The sequence below is a fragment of the Thalassophryne amazonica genome, chromosome 9, assembly GCF_902500255.1.
Source record: "Thalassophryne amazonica chromosome 9, fThaAma1.1, whole genome shotgun sequence".
In the NCBI taxonomy this organism is placed as follows: Eukaryota; Metazoa; Chordata; class Actinopteri; order Batrachoidiformes; family Batrachoididae; genus Thalassophryne; species Thalassophryne amazonica.
In genome coordinates, this window is record NC_047111.1 from 78125344 (window position 1) to 78151461 (window position 26118).

A 26118-nucleotide genomic window follows, 5' to 3' on the forward strand; every position below is an offset into this window, starting at 1 on the left:
CCCAACCTTTTCTATGATGTGTTACAGGAATGGATGTATATTAACAAATGAAATGAAGCTGAGCATATGAAACATGAAATATCTTTGGTTCATACAGTCTGGAATGAAATAATAGTTCAAGTAAATGTAAGAATCATTGCATTTTCCCCCATTTGATTTCCTATACCTTCCTGACTTTTTCTGATTTGGAGTTTTAGATTCCACCAGATGACAATAGTAAGCTGAATTCTGTCAAAAAAAAAAATAAAATAAATAAATAAATAAAATAAAAAATTTTGCCCATTGCGCATATGTCTAAAAATGAAATGTGGTCTGGTGCGCTGTTTCTGTGTGGATATTGTCCTACACCAGAAAGCATTTGCATTGTACACCAAAGGAAAAAAAAAAAAAATCTGGTTTTAAATTGTAGGTGAAACCAAAAAATGTGCACAAATAATCTTTAAAAATGATGAAATGTTGATATTTTAAAAAGTCCTGAACAATAAAAGTCGATAAGTGCACAGGTGAAAGATGTCTGAAGCTGTCTGAAGCCTGTGCTCTATTTCTGCTCTCAGCCGCGGCCATAATGTTACTACGTCATTACTGGAAGGGCACCTGTTGATTCAAGCCCAAATCAATTGTAAACACAGCAGTGATCGAGCTGTTTTTGGAAAAATTTTTTCTAGTGTGGAGCTTTTTTTTTTAGGTCCAGTCTGAACATATGTCTGAATAAACTGTGGGGGGCACAGCCTTATGGTTTTGAGCTTTATTTAGACCACCATGAGAGAGAAGGAGGAAAACCTTCAGTCTGACAACAGTGGGGGAGTTGGTAGAGTTGGCAGAGTTTAGAACACAGAATGGGGATTATAAAATAAATAAATCATGCAGGCAATTTCGGCATGGTGGAGGCGATACTTTTTTGTCAGCTCTTTGGTTTTACTATCTGTGGCATTAGAAAAAAATGATGAGGAAGTGTGGATTTTTTATTTATTATTTTTTTTCTGACAAACGACATACATTTCAAATCTGAAAAATGACACAAGGGACTGAAAATATCATCTATTTTTAAAATAAATATTGTTTCCTTCTTGAATACAGTTAATGTACTGTACATTAGTAACGTAACGTTATTATTAAATATTAAAACCATTCACACAAGGATTAAATAATATAGTCTTACCTGTACGTTTCATGAAAACATCTGAAAATAACTTAAATCGTTGTCCTGGCTGAAGAAACGTCCATGATGGTTTGAGTCTCTGCTGTACTGATCCGCAACTGGCACGGTCAACTCCAGGTGTAATCTGTTCATTGCGTCTGTGGCTGATGGTTCAAGTCTCTGCTGTACTGGCACTGTCAGCTACAGGTGTAATGCGTTCATTGCTTCTCCGGCTGATGGTCCAAGTCTCTGCTCTGAATGGATCCTCTTGTTAAAAGACTCGCAGTCCCTCATCTGCTCATAATGTCTCAGTCTGCACGCAATGAAATTCCCATGATCCACAAAACAACAAAATGAAATAATCTGAAACTAGTCAGTTTTGCCGCCGTGTTGACGGGAGAATCCGCACGACACCGTGCGTGCGCGCTTGCCAATTAAAAGGATTCTGCCATCGAAATAACCGTTCTGGCACCGAAAACACGGTGCAGATCCAACCCGTACCACTCGGGGCTGTCAATAGCCTGTAAAAATCCATAAATTAATCCGGGGGCTATTAAGATAATGGTTCCGGCCCTGTGATCACTTCCTTCTTCTCCGATGTCGGGACTCACCACGAAGTTTCCTAGTTTTTAGTGGCGCGCAGTTCAATATCTGAATATTTTCTCTTCAGTAAACTGCGCACCAGGAAAGGATAAATTTCAAACTGTTGTTTAATTTTAGTCATAAATACTAAAAAAAAACATTACATACCATGTCACCTACACTTTAAAGTCAGCACTGTGTATTTCTTTATTTAAAGAGCACAACACTCAGGCATAAGTAGATTAACAAGCACATACACGCTACAACAGGAGTGTGTAATAGTGCCTAATAGCACCATGAAACTGAATTGAACACAAAAATAGTTGTACAGACAGAGTGCAGATTTTACATGATCATAAACAGTGGTGCAAGCAAAGCATGTCATTTTGGACTTGTCCTTCCGTTAATTATATCAGTGGATGCTGGTCAGTGAACAGTTTTCACAAATAGCAGGCAACAGGTATTATTCCACCTGGCATCGACCCCTATCACACATAGGCCAATTGAGGCAGAATGGTGTCAGAATGACACATCCACCCATAGTTGGGAAGTGTTGAGGTGCGGTCTGAAGATGGATGGACAGCAGTCTACATAGTTGGTCCCATTCGCTTGGCTGTCCCGAGTGTGTGGCACCCTCGAGATGGGACGCCCATCTGATGGCAGTCTATGTGCAATTTGTGCACCATCTGATCGCAGTCTACATATTCTGACAAACATCATAACAGCATTTGAAATGATCTGATCACGGTTGATTGAGCTCTGAGATGGATCGGTCATGGCAAAGCCGGCATGTCTTGCCTACACCATGTATGTCCACCTCCACTGGACCCCAGCCAGGGAGGGCAAAGGAAATGTTGATATGTAATAACATGTATGTGGCAGGCATTCATCATGTGCAGTAGATGTGAACAGTGCACAATCCAACCAAAAGCACTGTGTGTAACTGCTGGCCAATGCGTCTCACAGTGCACGCTGCTGCAAATCTGAACAGGCTGTTATATCCATAATAGACCTTACAGTACAGATACATTTCCATTCCTTCCCATGGGTGACATAAATAATGTGAGATATTGTGCCCATCATATCTGTGACACCACAGGCAGGTGGGCCCACCGCGGTCTCATGCGGATTAATGCGTCACTGCACGTGTCAGAGGCTCGCACCTGAATGGATCTCACCGCTGTAATATACATATTATTTAGGGAATAACCCTTCTGTGTCTGATGATTTGTGGGCGTTCATGCCGGTTATACAGTCACAAATTGAGTTTTACTGGTGCAATGCGACACAAGGGTGTTAATCCCATTCTAATCCAATTCCATCTTTTGCACGGTTTATTTTTCTGTAGGTGATTAGGTTGGTAAGGCTTACCGTGAGGCAGCGTCGCTTCAACAGCGACCAGGACGCAGAGTAATCCATCAAACGTGAAAATCCAGCACATCCATCAAATGTGAAACGGTAATTCTGTGTCTTAAACCACATCAATACTTTCGTATGGTAGCTTAAATTCACCCATTTTGGCGTCATCGTCGGTATGCGACTTTCTCGCTCTCAGCTAACAGCGCCATTATGACATCTGTGTAGCAGCGCACGCAGCCGGTGTTTTGTCTAATTGTGTGTCTCGTTGCATAAATTGACAGTTCTGCGTCCCAACAATACTGCGCATGTGTGGAGGGCTGGCCTGTCGACAGGAATGACATCTCATCAGAACACCGGTCAGGGCACGGAGTAATACATCCAAATGTGAAACGGTTGAATATTTTGCCACTGTTACCCCGATATTATATGGTCTGAAATCTCACATGATTAACCAATCAGATTTGCTGAAAAAATGTAATTGGATTAGAATACTTGATCACCATCTAACTCTGTAGGAGATATGACATGGAACTTTTTTGCCAGCCCATGACGACATTATTAAACATGAATCTCACCTCCAGCACGGCCCCAGGAACATTTCACAGTGCAGGGCGGACAGGGGCCAGGGACCACAACCTGTGGTGAAAACCTCTCATCCGGCTGTGCTGTGTACTGCAAACAACCACAACATAAATAAATCCCATGTGACATGCCGCCCACCGATAATCCAACCAGACATCGCAGTGTAAAGAGTTGCATTGTGTTGCTTATGCTGGAGTGGGCAATAAAAAAAAAAATTAAGTTAATTGGAATGGCTGTGTCTGATGACTGTTGCATGCATGGGGAAGCCTGGCCTACTGCCAGCAAATTTTAGTAGCAAACGGTGTCCAGTGGCTGACAGTGGTACACACGTGCACCCTGTGCACCGCACACGCATAGCGGCTTGTTCAGCCGTTATGAACATACACACACATGCACACTGAGTGATCATCATTTCAGCAGCTGTTCTCCACACGCACACGCATGTGCAGTCTCCTGCTGTGAGGTCAGAGAGCACTGGGAAAGAGAGGATGAGCAAAGATGTGATTGCATGGGAGTGAGTGACAGCACTAATGTGGGCTTTGACACATATGGCTTTATTCCGGTCCATACGTTGGTTGTACTCTGATGTCCAGGGCCTGTACAAATGGAGGACATGAAGCTGGCTCCCACTCTGGTCCCATGTTTGCCATCCAGGGCAGTCTTCAGCACTTTTTATGGCCGTGTGACGGCAGTCTGTGTCGTCTAACTGTTGTCTAAATACGCTTTGGATGCGATCATGCAGGTGTGGGTGAGGCAATCTGGACGGGATCCACCCACAGTCTACATGCCTATTTTCCTCCCGATTGCATCCGGATTATGGCCATTTTTGCCGTGTCGGCCTGGTTCCTGCACATTCTTACCATATGTGTGACGGGGGTAATACCAGTCAACACAGTCAACATTCTGTTTGCTCTGCATGTTGTGCATGCAAAATCATTTGCCACACAACATGTCACTTCTCACTGTGCCTTCTTAACCACAACAAACTACATTCAACTTACAGCACTCCATCTCAAAGGCGATGACAGGTACCGTTCTGACTGGTGAATTTATTTTGTCCACAACACGCCCCTGAATAACGTGGTGAGTTAACTCCGCCCCTTTGTGCCATGCACCTAACTCAGATTTTCTGTCATGTAAATAGCAAAAAAGAGTTGGACATGCCCCAAATGGACTGCAACCTTAGACCCTGCAACCTGGGCTAAAGAGAACCATGAGGTGCCACAGCGAAGGCTCGCATACCAGTACTGCTGTAGAAGGCAAGTCCGAAAGAAGGCTGGAAGTCTTCGACAAAAAACTGAGAGAGCACAATCTCATCAGTCCGCAATGAATCGTTCCCATTCTTCCAGTAGAGCATCAGATCTTTCTCATTGTAAGCATCTTTAAGAGAGGAGAAAAAGGGTAGATGAATACTCGCCTCTGACACCATTTGTGGTTGATCCATCACTTAGCATCAAATAAACTACAACCAACTTTAAGTTAGGAGCAGAACAGAATGAAAATGTAATCTCTACTAAACCCAGGATCAGAACGCACACATCTCCCACGGAATGAAGAGAGATTGACCTGATTAAAGATTAACAAAAGATGGTGGCAGTTACTTAGTGGTATGATGGTATGTACATTCCTGCTCAGAATTATTGGCATCTCTGATTTTGTTTTAACTTTTTAATTTTATTTCTCAGGTTCTGTTACAATAAAAAAATATTTCCACATTTTCTATGTCTCACTGTACAAGGGTTTACAATGTCCATTGGGTGTTACATGTTCAAAGTATCCCAATAAATATAAGTCCAAATATGTTTAAATAAAAACAACACTGGAAATAACCAGTGAAAAGACACCTGTTAAAATTTCTGCTGCCACAGTTAGCTCAGCTCTTACACACACTAGGCAGCTCAAAATATACATCCAGGCTGCTTATTCACTCCCATTGCCAGACCGCATACTTAGATCACAAAATGTCACTTCAAACGTCACAGAATTTTGGCATTTTGTCCATTTCTGAGTGACAAATCACTCAAATTTGGTGACAAGCAGAACAAAGAGCCATTCATCAAAGTATTGCAAATGATTCCACATACGCTTGGCAGAATTAGCCTTTTTTTCTAGCAGATTTAAACCCAAACTGTTCCGAATGTTGGCATTATGGGAAAGCCGCTCATTGCTATGACATGAAAGTGAAGCTGGGGGTCACGTGGTTTGGTTTGCATTCTGTTGCCTTGGGGTTATTCCCCAGCAACTGCAGGGATCTGACAGACAATGACAACAAAGCAGTAGTACCATTTTCACTTTTGGGCATCAAAGAAAGAAAAGAAAGGAGAAACAACACAGAAAATAGAGGAGGGAGAGAGAAAGTCAAGGATTATTATCTGTGATAGGGTATACTGAGATACGTTCGAGTCTCCATCCTTAACAGAAATTTTCCTGTTGCATGCCACTGATTTGACTTGACTTTTTTCTTTTGAAAAACACATAGACCATTTCTTTTAGAAAACTTTGACTAATGCCATGATACTTCACTTCAGTATTTCGGCTAAAAGCAAACAAAAATAAACAAAAGTTACTGAAAAACTAAAAAAGGGATATACAAATAAATCTCACCCTCAGTACCAGTTGTAATGTTATGTTCCCCTATTCACTCCATTACTGGCATCTGTAAAAAGTTTGCTCTGTTGTCGTTGCATGTTTGCAATATTTTTCATTATATACACACATCTTGTGGCATTCCTGAATTCTGTGCAAAGAATAGAAATAAATACAAGTGAACTAATTTTGCACAATTAGAATATTAAATAAAATGTTTTAATGTCCATGAACATACAGTGAAATAAAAATACAGAAATACTATAATGTATATTTGACATATTGGCAGCCTGTGAATTTACAATAATTATCACTCTTACAGCCAGTTTTGTTTTGACAAGTCAAGGGGCGAATACATGGGCATTTCCAAGTCACTGAATATGTCTTAGACTTCATTTACAACAATTATTAAAAAAAAATACAGCGTGATACTGTATGTCAGATCTGTCTAGAAGAGCCGGTTCTCAAAAACTGAACAACTGTGCAAGAATGAGTGAATGAGGGGAGCCACCAGAGTTATAGGAGTTATAGGAGTTATAGGCTTCTGTTGTTGTGACTGGAGAAAATGTGCATTGTGAAACTTTCTCATCAGTGACACTGCAGATACTCACAGCTCTCCAGCTCCAAAGAGCAATTCTGTGTGTCCAGAGGGAAACTACTGAAGTCCATCGAACAAAGTGCAGTCACAGTGATCCTGAAACATAGTTTACAGTCACAAAAAGCACCAGCCAACATCTGAATTTGAAAATGTGACATTTTCGCTTATAATTTCTGATATGGCACATTTTCACCAACATATACATCTACAGTACACCGCTAAGATTTTGTTGCCTTAGGCTGAATAAACTGGGACAGGTTGCCATCTATTTTCTCTACCCGCTTACCAGGGGCGTGCTGGGAACATTTTTCAGCCCGGGAGTTTTATAATAAGAGTTCTGCTGTGGCATTTAAATCCAGCATCTATGTGCTGACTGACTGTGAAAACTGGGGGGGTTATAATAGAAAGTAAAAGTTAGTTAAGCTGGGCAGACACTGTACGATATTTTCAATCGTTGTACTCGGCTTCAGCTCAAACTGTGCGACAAAATTCAATCAATTCAATTCAATCAATTTTTTTTATATATAGTGCCAAATCACAACAAACAGTTGCCCCAAGGCGCTTTATATTGTAAGGCAAGGCCATACAATAATTATGTAAAACCCCAACGGTCAAAACGACCCCCTGTGAGCAAGCACTTGGCTACAGTGGGAAGGAAAAACTCCCTTTTAACAGGAAGAAACCTCCAGCAGAACCAGGCTCAGGGAGGGGCAGTCTTCTGCTGGGATTGGTTGGGGCTGAGGGAGAGAACCAGGAAAAAGACATGCTGTGGAGGGGAGCAGAGATCGATCACTAATGATTAAATGCAGAGTGGTGCATACAGAGCAAAAAGAGAAAGAAACAGTGCATCATGGGAACCCCCCAGCAGTCTACGTCTATAGCAGCATAACTAAGGGATGGTTCAGGGTCACCTGATCCAGCCCTAACTATAGGCTTTAGCAAAAAGGAAAGTTTTAAGCCTAATCTTAAAAGTAGAGAGGGTGTCTGTCAAAAGTGCAGGGTTTAAAAGTTCAGGGCGCACGATTCATGTTCTCACACTGATGCTCTGATGCGATCTGACTGCTCACAATGTACGTTCAAAAACGACATGTCGGGGTCGCGTTTCTTTAAAAAAAACAAAAAATTATTTCATGCCTATCAGCGCGCACAGTGAGTGAAATCAGGTGGGGGAGACTGAACGTATATGCACGCGCACACACAGCAGACAGCAACATGATTCATGAGAGGACGGTAAAAAAGAAAACAAACATTCATAACAGGTGTTACTACTTACACTGTTGTATAAATAACTATATTTCATACGGAGTCTTACAGCTGTGCTCATCTGTCGTAAATCAATCAATCAATCAATCAATTTTTTTATATAGTGCCAAATCACAACAAACAGTTGCCCCAAGGCGCTTTATATTGTAAGGCAAGGCCATACAATAATTATGTAAAACCCCAACGGTCAAAACGACCCCCTGTGAGCAAGCACTTGGCTACAGTGGGAAGGAAAAACTCCCTTTTAACAGGAAGAAACCTCCAGCAGAACCAGGCTCATGGAGGGGCAGTCTTCTGCTGGGACTGGTTGGGGCTGAGGGAGAGAACCAGGAAAAAGACATGCTGTGGAGGGGAGCAGAGATCGATCACTAATGATTAAATGCAGAGTGGTGCATACAGAGCAAAAAGAGAAAGAAACAGTGCATCATGGGAACCCCCCAGCAGTCTACGTCTATAGCAGCATAACTAAGGGATGGTTCAGGGTCACCTGATCCAGCCCTAACTATAAGCTTTAGCAAAAAGGAAAGTTTTAAGCCTAATCTTAAAAGTAGAGAGGGTGTCTGTCTCCCTGATCTGAATTGGGAGCTGGTTCCACAGGAGAGGAGCCTGAAAGCTGAAGGCTCTGCCTCCCATTCTACTCTTACAAACCCTAGGAACTACAAGTAAGCCTGCAGTCTGAGAGCGAAGCGCTCTATTGGGGTGGTATGGTACTACGAGGTCCCTAAGATAAGATGGGACCTGATTATTCAAAACCTTATAAGTAAGAAGAAGAATTTTAAATTCTATTCTAGAATTAACAGGAAGCCAATGAAGAGAGGCCAATATGGGTGAGATATGCTCTCTCCTTCTAGTCCCCGTCAGTACTCTAGCTGCAGCATTTTGAATTAACTGAAGGCTTTTTAGGGAACTTTTAGGACAACCTGATAATAATGAATTACAATAGTCCAGCCTAGAGGAAATAAATGCATGAATTAGTTTTTCAGCATCACTCTGAGACAAGACCTTTCTGATTTTAGAGATATTGCGTAAATGCAAAAAAGCAGTCCTACATATTTGTTTAATATGCGCATTGAATGACATATCCTGATCAAAAATGACTCCAAGATTTCTCACAGTATTACTAGAGGTCAGGGTAATGCCATCCACAGTAAGGATCTGGTTAGACACCATGTTTCTAAGATTTGTGGGGCCAAGTACAATAACTTCAGTTTTATCTGAGTTTAAAAGCAGGAAATTAGAGGTCATCCATGTCTTTATGTCTGTAAGACAATCCTGCAGTTTAGCTAATTGGTGTGTGTCCTCTGGCTTCATGGATAGATAAAGCTGGGTATCATCTGCGTAACAATGAAAATTTAAGCAATACCATCTAATAATACTGCCTAAGGGAAGCATGTATAAAGTGAATAAAATTGGTCCTAGCACAGAACCTTGTGGAACTCCATAATTAACTTTAGTCTGTGAAGAAGATTCCCCATTTACATGAACAAATTGTAATCTATTAGACAAATATGATTCAAACCACCGCAGCGCAGTGCCTTTAATACCTATGGCATGCTCTAATCTCTGTAATAAAATTTTATGGTCACAGTATCAAAAGCAGCACTGAGGTCTAACAGAACAAGCACAGAGATGAGTCCACTGTCCGAGGCCATAAAAAGATCATTTGTAACCTTCACTAATGCTGTTTCTGTACTATGATGAATTCTAAAACCTGACTGAAACTCTTCAAATAGACCATTCCTCTGCAGATGATCAGTTAGCTGTTTTACAACTACCCTTTCAAGAATTTTTGGGAGAAAAGGAAGGTTGGAGATTGGCCTATAATTAGCTAAGATAGCTGGGTCAAGTGATGGCTTTTTAAGTAATGGTTTAATTACTGCCACCTTAAAAGCCTGTGGTACATAGCCAACTAACAAAGATAGATTGATCATATTTAAGATCGAAGCATTAAATAATGGTAGGGCTTCCTTAAGCAGCCTGGTAGGAATGGGGTCTAATAAACATGTTGATGGTTTGGATGAAGTAACTAATGAAAATAACTCAGACAGAACAATCGGAGAGAAAGAGTCTAACCAAATACCGGCATCACTGAAAGCAGCCAAAGATAACGATACGTCTTTGGGATGGTTATGAGTAATTTTTTCTCTAATAGTTAAAATTTTGTTAGCAAAGAAGTCATGAAGTCATTACTAGTTAAAGTTAATGGAATACTCAGCTCAATAGAGCTCTGACTCTTTGTCAGCCTGGCTACAGTGCTGAAAAGAAACCTGGGGTTGTTCTTATTTTCTTCAATTAGTGATGAGTAGAAAGATGTCCTAGCTTTACGGAGGGCTTTTTTTATAGAGCAACAGACTCTTTTTCCAAGCTAAGTGAAGATCTTCTAAGTTAGTGAGACGCCATTTCCTCTCCAACTTACGGGTTATCTGCTTTAAGCTACGAGTTTGTGAGTTATACCACGGAGTCAGGCACTTCTGATTTAAAGCTCTCTTTTTTAGAGGAGCTACAGCATCCAAAGTTGTCTTCAGTGAGGATGTAAAACTATTGACGAGATACTCTATCTCACTTACAGAGTTTAGGTAGCTACTCTGCACTGTGTTGGTATATGGCATTAGAGAACATAAAGAAGGAATCATATCCTTAAACCTAGTTACAGCGCTTTCTGAAAGACTTCTAGTGTAATGAAACTTATTCCCCACTGCTGGGTAGTCCATCAGAGTAAATGTAAATGTTATTAAGAAATGATCAGACAGAAGGGAGTTTTCAGGGAATACTGTTAAGTCTTCTATTTCCATACCATAAGTCAGAACAAGATCTAAGATATGATTAAAGTGGTGGGTGGACTCATTTACTTTTTGAGCAAAGCCAATAGAGTCTAATAATAGATTAAATGCAGTGTTGAGGCTGTCATTCTCAGCATCTGTGTGGATGTTAAAATCGCCCACTATAATTATCTTATCTGAGCTAAGCACTAAGTCAGACAAAGGTCTGAAATTCACAGAGAAACTCACAGTAACGACCAGGTGGACGATAGATAATAACAAATAAAACTGGTTTTTGGGACTTCCAATTTGGATGGACAAGACTAAGAGTCAAGCTTTCAAATGAATTAAAGCTCTGTCTGGGTTTTTGATTAATTAATAAGCTGGAATGGAAGATTGCTGCTAATCCTCCGCCCCGGCCCGTGCTACGAGCATTCTGACAGTTAGTGTGACTCGGGGGTGTTGACTCATTTAAACTAACATATTCATCCTGCTGTAACCAGGTTTCTGTAAGGCAGAATAAATCAATATGTTGATCAATTATTATATCATTTACCAACAGGGACTTAGAAGAGAGAGACCTAATGTTTAATAGACCACATTTAACTGTTTTAGTCTGTGGTGCAGTTGAAGGTGCTATATTATTTTTTCTTTTTGAATTTTTATGCTTAAATAAATTTTTGCTGGTTATTGGTGGTCTGGGAGCAGGCACCGTCTCTACGGGGATGGGGTAATGAGGGGATGGCAGGGGGAGAGAAGCTGCAGAGAGGTGTGTAAGACTACAACTCTGCTTCCTGGTCCCAACCCTGGATAGTCACGGTTTGGAGAATTTAAGAAAATTGGCCAGATTTCTAGAAATGAGAGCTGCTCCATCCAAAGTGGGATGGATGCCGTCTCTCCTAACAAGACCAGGTTTTCCCAAGAAGCTTTGCCAATTATCTATGAAGCCCACCTCATTTTTTGGACACCACTCAGACAGCCAGCAATTCAAGGAGAACATGCGGCTAAACATGTCACTCCCGGTCTGATTGGGGAGGGGCCCAGAGAAAACTACAGAGTCCGACATTGTTTTTGCAAAGTTACACACCGATTTAATGTTAATTTTAGTGACCTCCGATTGGCGTAACCGGGTGTCATTACTGCCGACGTGAATTACAATCTTACCAAATTTACGCTTAGCCTTAGCCAGCAGTTTCAAATTTCCTTCAATGTCGCCTGCTCTGGCCCCCGGAAGACAATTGACTATGGTTGCTGGTGTCACTAACTTCACATTTCGCAAAACAGAGTCGCCAATAACCAGAGTTTGATCCTCGGCGGGTGTGTCGTCGAGTGGGGAAAAACGGTTAGAGATGTGAACGGGTTGGCGGTGTACACGGGGCTTCTGTTTAGGGCTACGCTTCCTCCTCACAGTCACCCAGTCAGCCTGCTTTCCCGGCTGCTCGGGATCTGCCAGGGGGTAACTAACGGCGGCTAAGCTACCTTGGTCCGCACCGACTACAGGGCCTGACTAGCTGTAGAATTTTCCACGGTGCGGAGCCGAGTCTCCAATTCACCCAGCCTGGCCTCCAAAGCTACGAATAAGCTACACTTATTACAAGTACCGTTACTGCTAAAGGAGGCCGAGGAATAACTAAACATTTCACACCCAGAGCAGAAAAGTGCGAGAGAGACAGGAGAAGCCGCCATGCTAAATCGGCTAAGAGCTAGTAGCTACGCTAAGCTAGCGGATTCCTAAAAACACGCAAAGTGAATAATGTGTAAATAATTTAGAGGTGATTCAACAGAAGGAGTGCTTTAGTTAAGGCACGTAAAGATTACACTGGGAAACAAATCATAATCTAGATAACTAGATCAATCTAACTGCGCAGATTAAACAGCTAACAGATACAGCAAAACACCGCTGTGCTCCGGAACAGGAAGTGATACAATACCGCAGTGAGAGCCAACCACCAGTCAAAATCCAGTTGTTGTCTGCTGTGTGTGTGCGCGCGCGCATATACATTCAGTCTCCCACCACCTGATTCCACTCCCTGTGCGCGCTGATAGGCATGAACTTTAATATGATATTAGGTTATTGCGAGGGAAAGCAATAAAAAAACACAAGACTTTACATGAGATCACTGTTTCCTCTCTCCGGTGTTTGCACATGCACACTGCGGGAGGTAAAAAGCGTATAGACGCTTGTAGCGCTGCTTCAACACCGCGGAACCCTCACGAGTTACGACGGCCGACCAAAATATCAAACAGGTTTGATTTTCATCCGACCATATGATTCTCCATCGGGAGGTGGTCGTGAGATGTTAAACGCAGCTCGTTACTCCATGTAGACTGCACGACGCAGGACGCATGATTAAGCTGAAACTCGGCGCGATCCAAAAAATTCTCGCACAAGTGAAAAATCGGCTGAAAAAGGGGCAAAAATCGCACAGTGTAAGCCCGCCTTAGTTAAAACAAGAACGGTATTGTTAACTCACCACCTAAGGCTGGTGTACAGTGTGAGAACATGAATCGTGCACTCTGAACTTTTAAACCCTGCGGTTTTGTTGCACAGTTTGAGCTGGAGCCAAGTACAACGATTGAAAATACCGTACAGTGTCTGTCCAGCTTAAGTCAGCGAAGTCTGTAAGTAGCTGGAAGAGGTGGTACTGTACTATAAATGTTGATATGGCTGACATCCTGGCATCAACAGGCATGTAGCCTGTTATGCCCGGCCCTATTTACCATTTCCCTCTTCACTCTGTCTTCTTGAAAAAATATCTGTGAGCTTTGCACACTTGGCAGCATCTTCCTCCAAAGCTTTTCTTTTTCTTAATCTAGCTTTTTCAGCTCCACCTGCCTTTTTCTATCCATCTTTTCATTCACAGTCCACTCCTCCTATACTTACTAGTAGCGCAAGTCCCATCTGGGCGCACAGGGTTTGATTGGACTGAACTAACTGTAATGAATGCATAGGGGTGTTCAACATGTAATGATTTGTCCCTGCCTTAGGCTTTGGAAAAGATAACAGCGTTGCAAAAGAAGCAGTTTTAAGTTATTTTCTTGTGAATTTTCGTGATTGTAAAACATTTATAACACTTAATGACTTCTCTTTAAGATACAGCAGCCCAAGTGTCTTGCTGTGTAGCCTAACAGTTAGTGGTGGTCATATATGTATGCATATATATAAACACCCCCACACAATGGCCCCAGGTTGGACCAGCCCACCGGGAAAACTCCCGACTCTCCTGATTACCCAGCACACGGTAGCTGCTTACTCCAGTCAAGGTTCATGGAGGGGTGGAACCTATCCTGGCAGTTACAGGGCGAGAGTCAGGGTACACACTGGACAGGATGGCAGTCTGTCACAGGGTTAGGGTTGCTAATTAAGGAACAGTTTCAGTAAAAAAAAAAAAAACGTGTCACTCATGGATCCAATGTGTGCATTGTCTGAATGCTTCCTTAGGGCCCCTTCGCACATAGCATGAATGAGGTCAAATGGCCCACAAGAAGGAAGCGTATGCCATTGGCGAAAAATGTGAGTGGCCTCTAATGTCTCGTACACTTGTTGCCACAACTATTTGTGCACCGCAGCAGCCGAAAGGCAGAGTGTGCCCTGTGAGTGCCCATTCGATCCCTCTCTCGGCAGGTATTGGCCAAATTCCACGGACATCCAATACCACTCATGGAGCACTTAGGAAATGTGGGGCCATTCGCAACACATATGGCATGCGTGAGTCCCGCACCCCCCCTCCCTGCAACATATGTGGTGTGCAAGGGGAGCACACTTGCATGAAATGCACACTTGCATGTGTGTAAGTGTGCATTTCATGTAAGTGTGCTGATATGTATGTACAGATGTGATCACATGGGGACCGACCAGCCGCATCTGAGTGCACACAGCAAGGCAAGGCACCTCTCAGCTGATCACCGGCCAGCCACACTGACAGCCAGAAATGACGCTCAGTGCAAATGACGTGTTACATTACAAACACAGAGACCACAGCCAGGAAAGGTATATAAATAATTACTACAATAACTACAAACACAAATACATAACAAATAACTAAAACAAATAATCACAGAGCAAAGAAAAGGAGAGTGACACAAGTCACTGCTGTTGAGATCTCTGGATCTGGACATCACAGCTGGAGAACACGCAGTGGTGGGCACAGTTCCGATAAGTTTTCGTTATTGGATTATCTTTTTAGATAACTTTAAAAACCATTATCGGACTAATTATCTTCCGATAATTTTTTATCCGACCAATAACATAGTAAAAAAAGCTGAACAGCAGCAAACATTTTTAAAATTTAAATTTAGTTGACCACCTACCTGTTAAAAATACTGTCATGTCTGAAGTTTTCTAAAGTGAAAATATCAAATATATGTTTTCGTTTTAAAGTAATGTGCTAATTTTTAAGGTTTTGGTGAGCATATGCTGTGCCCAGCAGTGCATTATGGGTAGGATAGGGTAATCTCAGTACGTTCACGACAGGACAAATGCATTTCAGACACTGTTCAGGCTCCACGGACAACAGCATTAAACTCTAGTGCCTAAAACTCTTGTCAATATATTCTCTGGGTTTATAGACGTTATTGTATTTGCATTTGTTAAATTCCACACATCTTAAATGTAGCAGACACGGATTATCTGGAATTTTGTTTTGGCACGTTTTCATGGTCTCTACTGCCATCTACTGGCCAGTAGTGTTCATGGCAGTTCATGGCAGTATTCGTCCTGAAGATGAGCAGACACTGTATGATATTTTTAAACACAAGTTAAGTTTTTTCAAACTTAATTTACAAAAACTCTCGATGGGAGACATCAAAGTTTAAAAACAAAACAAAACAACAACAAAAAAACATTACAAGACAGCTCTGTGGTGTTTGCACATGCACAGTGCAAACGGTTGGATGCTTGTAGCTCTTTAGCAGCAGGATACCCTCATGACGGCCGACCAGAATAATATAAAACAAGTTTGATTTTCATTTGACCATATGATCGCGATCAGGAGGTGGTCGTGAGATGTTAAACGCAGCTTGTTACTCCATGTACACTACATGATGCAGGATGCGCGATTAACCTGAAACTCGGTCCAAAAAATTCTCGCACAAATGAAAAATCATCTGAAAAAGGGCCAAAACTCGCACAGTGTAAAGCCAACATTTATGTGTCAAGACAATATTGAGTGCACGTTTACAGCATCATCAAACGTGCACACGGAATTAATAAAATGAGCGCACATTCTCTCCACATGCAAAACATTTTGTGATGACACTTCCAGGGCTCCGTAAAAATGTCTGTTTTTACAAATAAAAAATGGAATATTTTACAAAAGCACATTTATCTATAAAAAACCAACACACGACACACGTCACATTAACGTGTTGGTTTACATAATAAATGACTGAACCAATCAGTGTTTAGCAGAGGCACATTTTACGCAGAATCCTTTGCGATCTGTCTGTGTTTGTTACAAAACCTCAGAATTAGTGCATTATTCAACATTAAAAGAAATACAAGGTCTGTTAGAAAACTATCCGACCTTTTTATTTTTTGCAAAAACCATATGGATTTGAATCACATGTGATTGCATCAGCCAAGCTTGAACCTTCGTGTGCATGCGTAAGTTTTTTTCACACCTGTCGGTTGCGTGATTCGCCTGTGAGCATGCTTTGTGGGAGGAGTGGTCCAGCCCCCTCGGCGGATTTTCATTGTCAGGAAAATGGCTGAGCGACTGCCACTTTGCTGCATCAAAATTTTTTCAGAAACTGTGAGAGACAGCCAGGTGGAACCCATTTGGAAAATTCAGATGGCTTTCGGTGAAGATCTTATGGGCATCACGCAGATTAAGGAGCATTACAACTGGATTAAAGACAGCCCACAGCGGCTGAGGGCACGCCCCACTTCGAGCGGCCATCGACAGGCTGTAAGGACCAGATCATTTCCAAAGTGAAGGCTGTGTTGATCCGGGACGTCGTCTGACTACCAGAGAAATGGCAAGAGAGGTGGACATAGCACTTTTTCGGCACATTACACTGTTACAGGAGATTTTGTAATGAAAGACGTGCGGCGGAATTTGCGCGTCAGGACGGAGCCGCTAATAACGCAGAACAAAAAGCACCTCCATGTTGGAAGTCTCACGGGACATGCCCAGCTCTTCCACCATTCAGAAGATTCAGATGGCTTTGGGTGGCTTTTCAGTCTAGTGAGTATCCGAGAAATTGTCGAAGAGCTGGGCATGCCACAACATGTCCTGTGAGACCAACATGGAGGTGCTTTCGTTCCGCGCCATTAGCGGCTCCGTGGCGAATTCCTCCGCTCCTGTTTTCATGACAAAATCTCCTTTAACAGTGGAATGTGCCGGAAAAAATGCTATGTCCACCTTTTCTGCCATTTCTCTGGTAGTCAGACAACTTCCTGGATCAACACAGCATTCAGTTTGGAAATGATCTGGTCGTTTCAGCTTGTCGATCGCCACTCAGAGCGCGGCACGCCCTCTGCCATTGTGCGCCGTCTTTAAACCGGCTGTAACACTCCTTAATCTGTGTGATACCCATAAAATCGTCCCTGAAAGCCATCTGAATTTTCCGAATGGTGTCCACCTGGCTGTCTCTCACAGTTTCTGGAAAAATTTGATGCATTGCTGCTCCAGCCGTTCAGACATTTTCCTCACAATGAAAATTCGACGAGGGGGGAGGACCAGTGCTCACTCAAAGCCTGCTCACAGGCGAATGACGCAACCGACAGGCGTGAAAAAACTCACGCATGCGCACGAAGGTTCAAGCTTGGCTGATGCAATCACACGTGATTCAAATCCATACGGTTTTTGAAAAAAATAAAAGGTCGGATAGTTTTCTAACAGACCTCGTATGTTATATTTTAACTTTGTACAAATGACAGAATTGACATTATAGTGTGGTGCGATATGTAATTCCGTAGGATTTTTGTGCCAAAATTGATTTTTTTGTTGATTTGACTTGGTTAGTGGTCCAGTTAACTGAAAATAATGGGGTACAATTTTTCTGACCCCTGTAACCCCCCTCTATGGGGGTCATTCTGCCCGGGTGGCCCTCAAACAGTATAAAGCGTATCTTCCTCAATTCTAGACCAATTTTCACAATCTTACAGTCCTTTTTTTCATTTGTAAGGGTGCTAAATACATAAATAATACACCCTGCATGCAATAAATCAAGCTTGTTGCTTTTCTGTATTTTGGGGGGCTGGGTCTCCTAAGGGCCCCAAAATTAATCTATGGGGTTAGGAGGGTACTCAACATAATAATGATACACCCTGGATAACATGAAAAATATTGATTTCATTTTTGGTTATCTCCCTTCGCAAGATATCAGCTGTCACTCTCAGTTTTGCAACTGTGTCAAGTGAATCTAGGTGGACATCAATAGCTTTGCTAACACCCTTCAGGGTAACAAGTTTGTCAGGCTCATTCTTACGCAGTGATTTGACAACTGGAAATTTGGCAGACGCTCAGTGATTAACCTTTTCAGGTGTTTTCTGTAGTTTTCATCACCCTTGACCTCTATCTGATATCTTTTCACCTCAGCCATATTTATTGTGTCACAATCATCCACAACTGTATTTTGAATGAACATGAGTAACTCTTCATCACAAAGAGATTGGATCAGAGGCACATTGCTGTGGCCCTCAGAAAGACAGGTTCTCTGTGCTGACCGTAAGCAGTTTCTGTGATAGAACTTTTCTTGAGCAGCTGCATCACCAGCATCAAACAGATCAGAAACACAAGTTCAGACATGATCATCACATGTGTTCAACTTTATCTGAAGCAATGTTTCACCCATTCTATCAGTAAAAACCTGATGCAAAGACTCTTTGGCCTCAGATGCACAGAAAGAACACGAAGAGAACAGACACACCTCTGCTTTAGATAGACTTTTTGACCTTTTTGGACGGTTTGGAGCATTTGAACATGAGGGGCGACCTAGAGCAGGAAAGAAACCTATGGGGGAGTTAGATCTATCACGCTTTTTAGCACCCTCCCTGAGTCTTTTAATTACACATTTATTCACAAGGGGTTTACGGCATTCACTGTGATATAACAAGTCTTTTCTTTTTGACTGTTCCAAACTTGATAAGCTCTCTGTGAGGTTTTGAATGCTGGTATCCCCAAGGCTTAGTCTTTCTTTACAACAGTCCAGGAGTTCTTCAACCATCTGTGGATTACAAACAAGTCTTTTGGATGATGTTTCACCCTCATTGCAGATGATACAAGCACTCATTTTGCAGACACAGCTTCAAGGATACTCACTTCACCGTTATGCATAATCTACAACACACACAAATATAAATATATTTTAATACAGTTACCTATAGATGTTATTTTGATAATGTGTGGTGTCTTATTCTAACTTATTCTATCTTATTCTATTTTATCTTGTGTAAACTAATTGTTAATCAAAAAACATTTACCTTATTTACTTATATAACATGTGTTATTGTTACAGTACAGTACATACTTAACTGGTCATGAAACCAAATGTTAACACTGAAATTATTATTCCCTTAAAAACCACAGCATCTCCAAAGATTCCTGTCTGTCCAAAACTGACTGTGGTCACTGAAAAATTTATGAGTAACATGTAGTTGATAAAACTGGTAAATTGTAACAAATCCTTATTCCATTAATAATATAAAGACTTAAATATCAGTCTGTGCTGAGTCTGCAATTTATAAAAAAAGTTTTATATGAAGTTAGCAACAATGAAAACCCATAAAAGACTCTAAAGTTTAATAGAAGTGACTAAGAACAGGGGAAGATAGTAATTTAGAGGGTTTTTTGCATCCTCTGCAAACAAGTCCCTCCAAAAGGGGGTTATGGGGGTCAGAAAAATTGTACCCCGCTATTTTCAGTCAACTGGACCCCTACCCAAGTCAAATCAGCAAAAAAAATCAATTTTGGCACAAAAATCCTACGGGAGCCCTTTTTATGACATATCGCACCACACTATTAAGGGAGTTATTCTATCAGTATTCACACCAAACCATAAGTTAGTATGACTTTATTTTCCAAGACCTCTTCCTGACCGGAGCATTGTGATTGGTTGAGAGCTGACTTTGTGGCTGCTTTCAGCTTGCTTCTGTGCTATAAGCTGTGTAGTCAACAAGAGCTTCCAGCATGGGGCAGGATGTTCAAACAAGTGTGGGCTCATTGTATGGATCTTTTGTTGCTTTTGTTGCTTCCAAAAGCGATTGTGGTGTTAAAACTCAAATTCAATTAGTAGTTGCAAATGTATCAGAGACAATACTGGAATTTATCGGTTATCTGTAACTTCTGATACATTTTTGGGTGGTTTATCGGTTTATCTTTATCAAACATAACTTTTCAGTTATCTGATTATCTGTTATCGAAGTTAATTTTTTGGTTATCTGTGCCCACCACTGAGAACATGTATCATATTTTGAAGGACTGGCAATATGAATGTCAAGCTCACATGTGGGTGACGTGACATTCAGATCATCAGCTGAGTGTACACATGATCTGATGGTCCATTTCACCTGGCATAGCCTTTCGAGGTGCGCACTGTGCGCCTGCTGCAGCCCATGCAAAGGCGATATATGGTTTTATTTATTTCCATGTGAGGACAGCAGGCACACACACATGCCTCACAGTGGACAATTGTAAGGTCATGTCCTTCAAAAGATGGTACATGTTCTTCAGCTGTGACATCCAGGTCCAGACATCTCAACAGCAGCATGGGTCATATACAGAGGCACAGAGGGATCATACTTGTTTTGTCCACTTGAATAAGAGGGATTACATATTGGAAATTGTGGTGTTATTTATGGTGTGTGGGGTTCTTTTTTTCTCCACAGCAGTGGCGCGATGTGGTGCCACATGCTCCAGCTGCTCGCACTATGTTAGTTCATGCTCGTGCACGAAACCATCGCAACGGGATCGTTCACGCCTGCCCGACTGTGTGTTCCTCCCAATGCCAGCTTGATGTTTTTGGACTTCGCTCATTCGGGCTGTTTTGCCTTGATTTGCCCTGATTCGTACCTATTTGTGCTATGTGTGAAGGGGCTATGTTGCCTCATATTCTTGTTTGAGGTGTTCTGTGCGGAATAAGTGGAGTATTTCATGTTTAATTGATAACTTTTTTGAAATGCTTTTGTCCAGAGGTGGGACGAAGTCACTCTCAAGTCATTAATCTGCAAGTCTCAAGTCAAGTCAGCTTGCAAACAACTGGTGGTCATTATGACTTGAGACTTAACTTGGGACTTGTTGATTCATGACTTGAAAGTGACTTGATGGTGACTTCATCCCACCTCTGCTTTTGTCACATTGTGACCAAATGACATATCTTTGTGGCCACAGTGGAGTTTGAACACCAGATTGCTTGCACTTGAGACCAAGGCTGTAACCAGGTCTGCTAAAGGAGAATTCCCCACTAGCTAAGCCAGTCAAAGCATTTTTTCAATCTGGACTTCACCTTGTTACACCATTAACCACATAAGTGTCATCCATTTTCTGCACAAACTGGACAGAGTGATGCTGACCTTTTTACCTAATCATAGACTTTTAACAATTAACTGATACAAAAAAAAAAAAAAAAAAAAAGTCAAGTCATAGATGACTGTAAAGTTATCGATACACAGACCCCTGAATCCATCTTAATGCACTATGAACTGGTCAATGGCTCAATTTAATCTTACAAATTGGTTGAATTAAGCTACTTCTGTGTCTTCAAACTCTCAAGAGACTAGTCCCAAGAACATTAACTTTGCAAGACAAAAGCAAAATTAGCATGTCTATAGACAGTATAATGGATAAATGTTATGATACACTTTTTTTGGTATGCTAACAATGGCTGATTTCTTCTTCTGTGCTTCTTTTATGCTGTGCTTTCTCGTACTGTACATAGTGCTGCCCCCAGTGGTGAATGAAAGCTGACGCAAAGGCAGCTCCAATAAGCTGGATCATAGTAGCAAAACCTGAAGAAGTTTTGCAAGAAATATGTATAGGTAAGCGGTGACACTTTTGGCTTATACTAATTTTTCATGGAAATTAAATGTATACATGAAACAAAGAATTTTACCACACTGAACAGAATTGCACTGAATCACATTATTCCATAATAAAAAGTAGCACCTCTGAATTATATGATAGCTCATGTATCTAGATATATATTGGATCAATTTATAAGGGAGGGAAGCACACCCCTACCTGACACTGTACAGAATATTGCCATCAGGATAAACCCTTAACATGATGTTATCCGTGGTTGTGTCATGGATAAATGAGCGTTTAGAGTGGACAAAAAACACATCAGGAACCCAGATCTTTCTCACAAGCCGCGAGTCGAAGGTGCGGCTCTTGTTGTTGCTGGAGGGAAAGCCGAGGCGGGCGTCCTGCCAGTAGTGCCTCAGGTACAAAGTCATAGTGAAGTCCTACAAAAAAACAAACAAAAAAATGAACCACAAGTGCTCAGAGAGAGTGATTTGTATGTTGGTGTTGTTTAAGAATATCAGCTGTACGTACCATGTTTACTTCAGATATGCTGTCGATACTTTCCACCTGGACGTCGATGCCTACAGGAACAGCTGAACCTGCGAAACATCACAGAGGATGTTGATGTTTGTTTGACCAACAGCTAGATCACATTTGTTTCTGCATGTACCAGAGACAACACTCATCTTAAAATAAGATGTAGTTGGGCACAGTGTTGGTGCATTTCTATCATGCGGTGACAGAAAACAATTGGCAGCAAAAATCTGGTCAAAGAGCAAGACAGAGGAGGAGGATTTGCAGGAATAAGGTGCTCACCTTCTTCACCTCAGGGAGCTTTGGTAGATGCTGTTGCTTCCGGAAATGAAGCATAATGTCAGTTCTACCAGAGGACTCACTATTCAGTGTCTGTCACAATCAGCTAATTGTCTACAGCTGGGCAAATAATCATAAACGGATGCCACCGCTTTTCACCATCAGAAACAAGTAACACTCAGGTGCGTCCTTTAAAAGCTTCCCCATCTCCATTACCGCTCGCTGTTTTTCAATTATCTGCTCAACGCTCCCTCCACTGCCCTGCCTCCACCAGTGGCAGAGTGGTGGCGGGGGAGGGGGTGGTTTCTATCTGTTGGGGATGGGAAAATGGGGAATGAGCTCCGTCCCTTGCCTGTCCTATTGACAGGATTCAACATCACCTTGGCTCATCCCACCTCCGAGACTGGGACTGAGGCCAAATCAAAATTACAACTCTTTATCCACCTCTGTATTAAATATACTCAACAAAAATATAAATGCAACACTTTTGGTTTTGCTCCCATTTTGTATGAGATGAACTCAAAGATCTAAAACTTTTTCCACATACACAATATCACCATTTCCCTCAAATATTGTTCACAAACCAGTCTAAATCTGTGATAGTGAGCACTTCTCCTTTGCTGAGATAATCCATCCCACCTCACAGGTGTGCCATATCAAGATGCTGATTAGACACCATGATTATTGCACAGGTGTGCCTTAGACTGCCCACAATAAAAGGCCACTCTGGAAGGTGCAGTTTTGTTTTATTGGGGGGGATACCAGTCAGTATCTAGTGTGACCACCATTTGCCTCATGCAGTGCAACACATCTCCTTCGCATAAAGTTGATCAGGTTGTCAATTGTGGCCTGTGGAATGTTGGTCCACTCCTCTTCAATGGCTGTGCGAAGTTGCGACGACGAACTGGAGTCAGGTCGAGACCCCGATGAGGACGACGAGCATGCAGATGAGCTTCCCTGAGACGGTTTCTGACAGTTTGTGCAGAAATTCTTTGGTTATGCAAACCGATTGTTTCAGCAGCTGTCCGAGTGGCTGGTCTCAGACGATGCTGGAGGTGAACATGCTGGATGTGGAGGTCCTGGGCTGGTGTGGTTACACATGGTCTGCGGTTGTGAGGCTGGTTGGATGTACTGCCAAATTCTCTGAAACGCCTTTGGAGATGGCTTATGGTAGAGAAATGAACATTCAATACACGAGCAATAGCTCTGGTTGACATTCCTGCTGTCAGCATGCCAATTGCACGCTCCCTCAAATCTTGCGACATCTGTGGCATTGTGCTGTGTGATAAAACTGTACCTTTCAGAGCGGCCTTTTATTGTGGGCAGTCTAAGGCACACCTGTGCACTAATCATGGTGTCTAATCAGCATCTTGATATGGCACACCTGTGAGGTGGGATGGATTATCTCAGCAAAGGAGAAGTGCTCACTATCACAGATTTAGACTGGTTTGTGAACAATATTTGAGGGAAATGGTGATATTGTGTATGTGGAAAAAGTTTTAGATCTTTGAGTTCGTCTCGTACAAAATGGGAGCAAAACCAAAAGTGTTGCGTTTATATTTTTGTTGAGTGTATGTTCCTTTAACCCACTAACTCTCCTGGTAGAAATGATCTGCTTAATGTGTGATCTATTTCTTTGCAGAAAACCCCTCACTTCTGTCATCTCCTGAGTCCTCCATCTAAACAGCAATACCCCAGGTTCAATCACACACAACTCTTAAAGTTTGGTGTCATTCATGTCACACCCAACCCACACCCATAATTAATACATTAATTACTTAAATACTCTCTTATCTAATCTCTTAGCATATTGAAATGCAGACAGACATTCCCAAAACTCACTTGCTACATCCTTAAGACACTGATTTTCCAATATTTTGAAACTCCACTGGAGGAATGGAACACCGTTTTTTTCAATTGATATTTTCTATTTGGTGGTGGTGGTGAACAGTGCTATTTAACACATGGGTCCAAAATCTCTCACAGGTATTTTATTGGGTTGAGATTTTGTGACTAGGGAGGCCATAGTGTGTGATTCATATACAGGGTGTCCCCCAAAAAAGTGCCACAAAAATAAAGCCATAGAAAATCTATACACCTTTAGACACTGATATGTGTCATATGTCATCTTGAAGCATATCTCAAGGAATTTTATCCCTGGTGTTCATTTCTAATTTCATCTCCGTTTGCAAGAGTTATGGCATTCACAAGATGTGCATGATGGATTTGGCCTCAAAGTAGAATTCCACCAGTTTCCCTTTATGCTCGAAGTGGCATCCTCATTGGATCAGTCTCAAACTACATCAGAAGGAATTCCTCATATATATCTCACTCATCTTCAACCGCTTACTCCAGTTAAGGGTCACGGGAGGCTGGAGCTTATCCCAGCAGTCATAGGGCATGAGGCAGGGTACACCCTGGACAGGATGCCAGTCTGTCACAGGGCCACACATAAACAAACACACTCACACCTATGGACAGTTTCAAGATTACAGTCCACCTAACCTGCATGCCTTTGGATGTAGGAGGAAGCCGGAGCACCCGGAGAGAACCCACACAAACACGGAGAGAACATGCAAACTCCACACAGAAAGGTCACAGGTGGGAATCGAACTCATGACCTTTTTGCTGTGAGGCAACAGTGCTAAACACTAAGCCACCATGTTGCCCACATATATCTTGATGTCTGGAAAAAAAAAATTGAATTCAGGTTAGCCATTGCAGAATTAGAGTCAAATGATTTTATGACACTGTTTTTTGGACACCCTGGAAATGGTTGTACAAAAGCAAAGCTGTACATGCTTAACCCTCTGGAGTCATTTGACGCGTATCCGCGTCAATAGTCACATGACCGAATTAAGCATTCCTCCCACCAAATTCCCCATGGTTTCAGTTTCAGTTTGAATGTTTGTTGAAAGTGTAGACTTCAACCTTTAAACCAGTTTTTAAATTTTGTTGATCGACTCAGTAAAATTTGAATAATGATTAATCATTTTTGGAAGGTTTTTGCTGCGTTATTATTGTAATACTCCTGTCACACATAGCCAGATTCATGCAGAATGGTGTCAGAATGATGAATCGGCACACATCCAAAAGTGTCGGGTTTCAGTTCCAAAACACTCTGACAGCCATCTGCGAGAGTCCACATAGTTAGTCAGAATCGGCCAGCAGCCCCGAATGTGATGCACATGTTCAAAACCCTCGGGCGCCGTCGAGATGGGACACCTATCCGACGGAGGTCTAAGCACCATCTGACCACAATTTACATATTCTGAAGGCGGCATAAACAGGATCCAAAATGATTTGAGCGCGTATGAGGGAACCTCGAGATGGATCGGGCATGGCAAAGGCTGCCAGCATGACCTGCACATGCCACTTACCCACTTATAATGTCCACCTCCACTGTCCCCTGGAGTACAAAGGAACCATTGATTCTTGATATGTATGTGGCATGCAGCTATCCATGTGCAG

General features: G+C 42.0%; 1 protein-coding gene across 2 annotated transcripts in view; it reads right to left on the bottom strand.

The window, feature by feature from the left end:
- Nucleotides 1-26118, bottom strand: part of LOC117517453 (gamma-aminobutyric acid receptor subunit rho-3-like) — a 50817-nt gene that overhangs the window by 4188 nt on the left and 20511 nt on the right. For both annotated transcript variants that reach the window (XM_034178472.1, XM_034178471.1), the window contains 4 exons: nucleotides 22366-22433; nucleotides 22051-22274; nucleotides 6859-6941; nucleotides 4904-5041 (listed from right to left, as the gene is read on the bottom strand). In XM_034178472.1, coding sequence (XP_034034363.1) covers nucleotides 4904-5041; nucleotides 6859-6941; nucleotides 22051-22274; nucleotides 22366-22433 — 513 coding nt within the window. The remainder of the gene's footprint in view (nucleotides 1-4903; nucleotides 5042-6858; nucleotides 6942-22050; nucleotides 22275-22365; nucleotides 22434-26118) is intronic.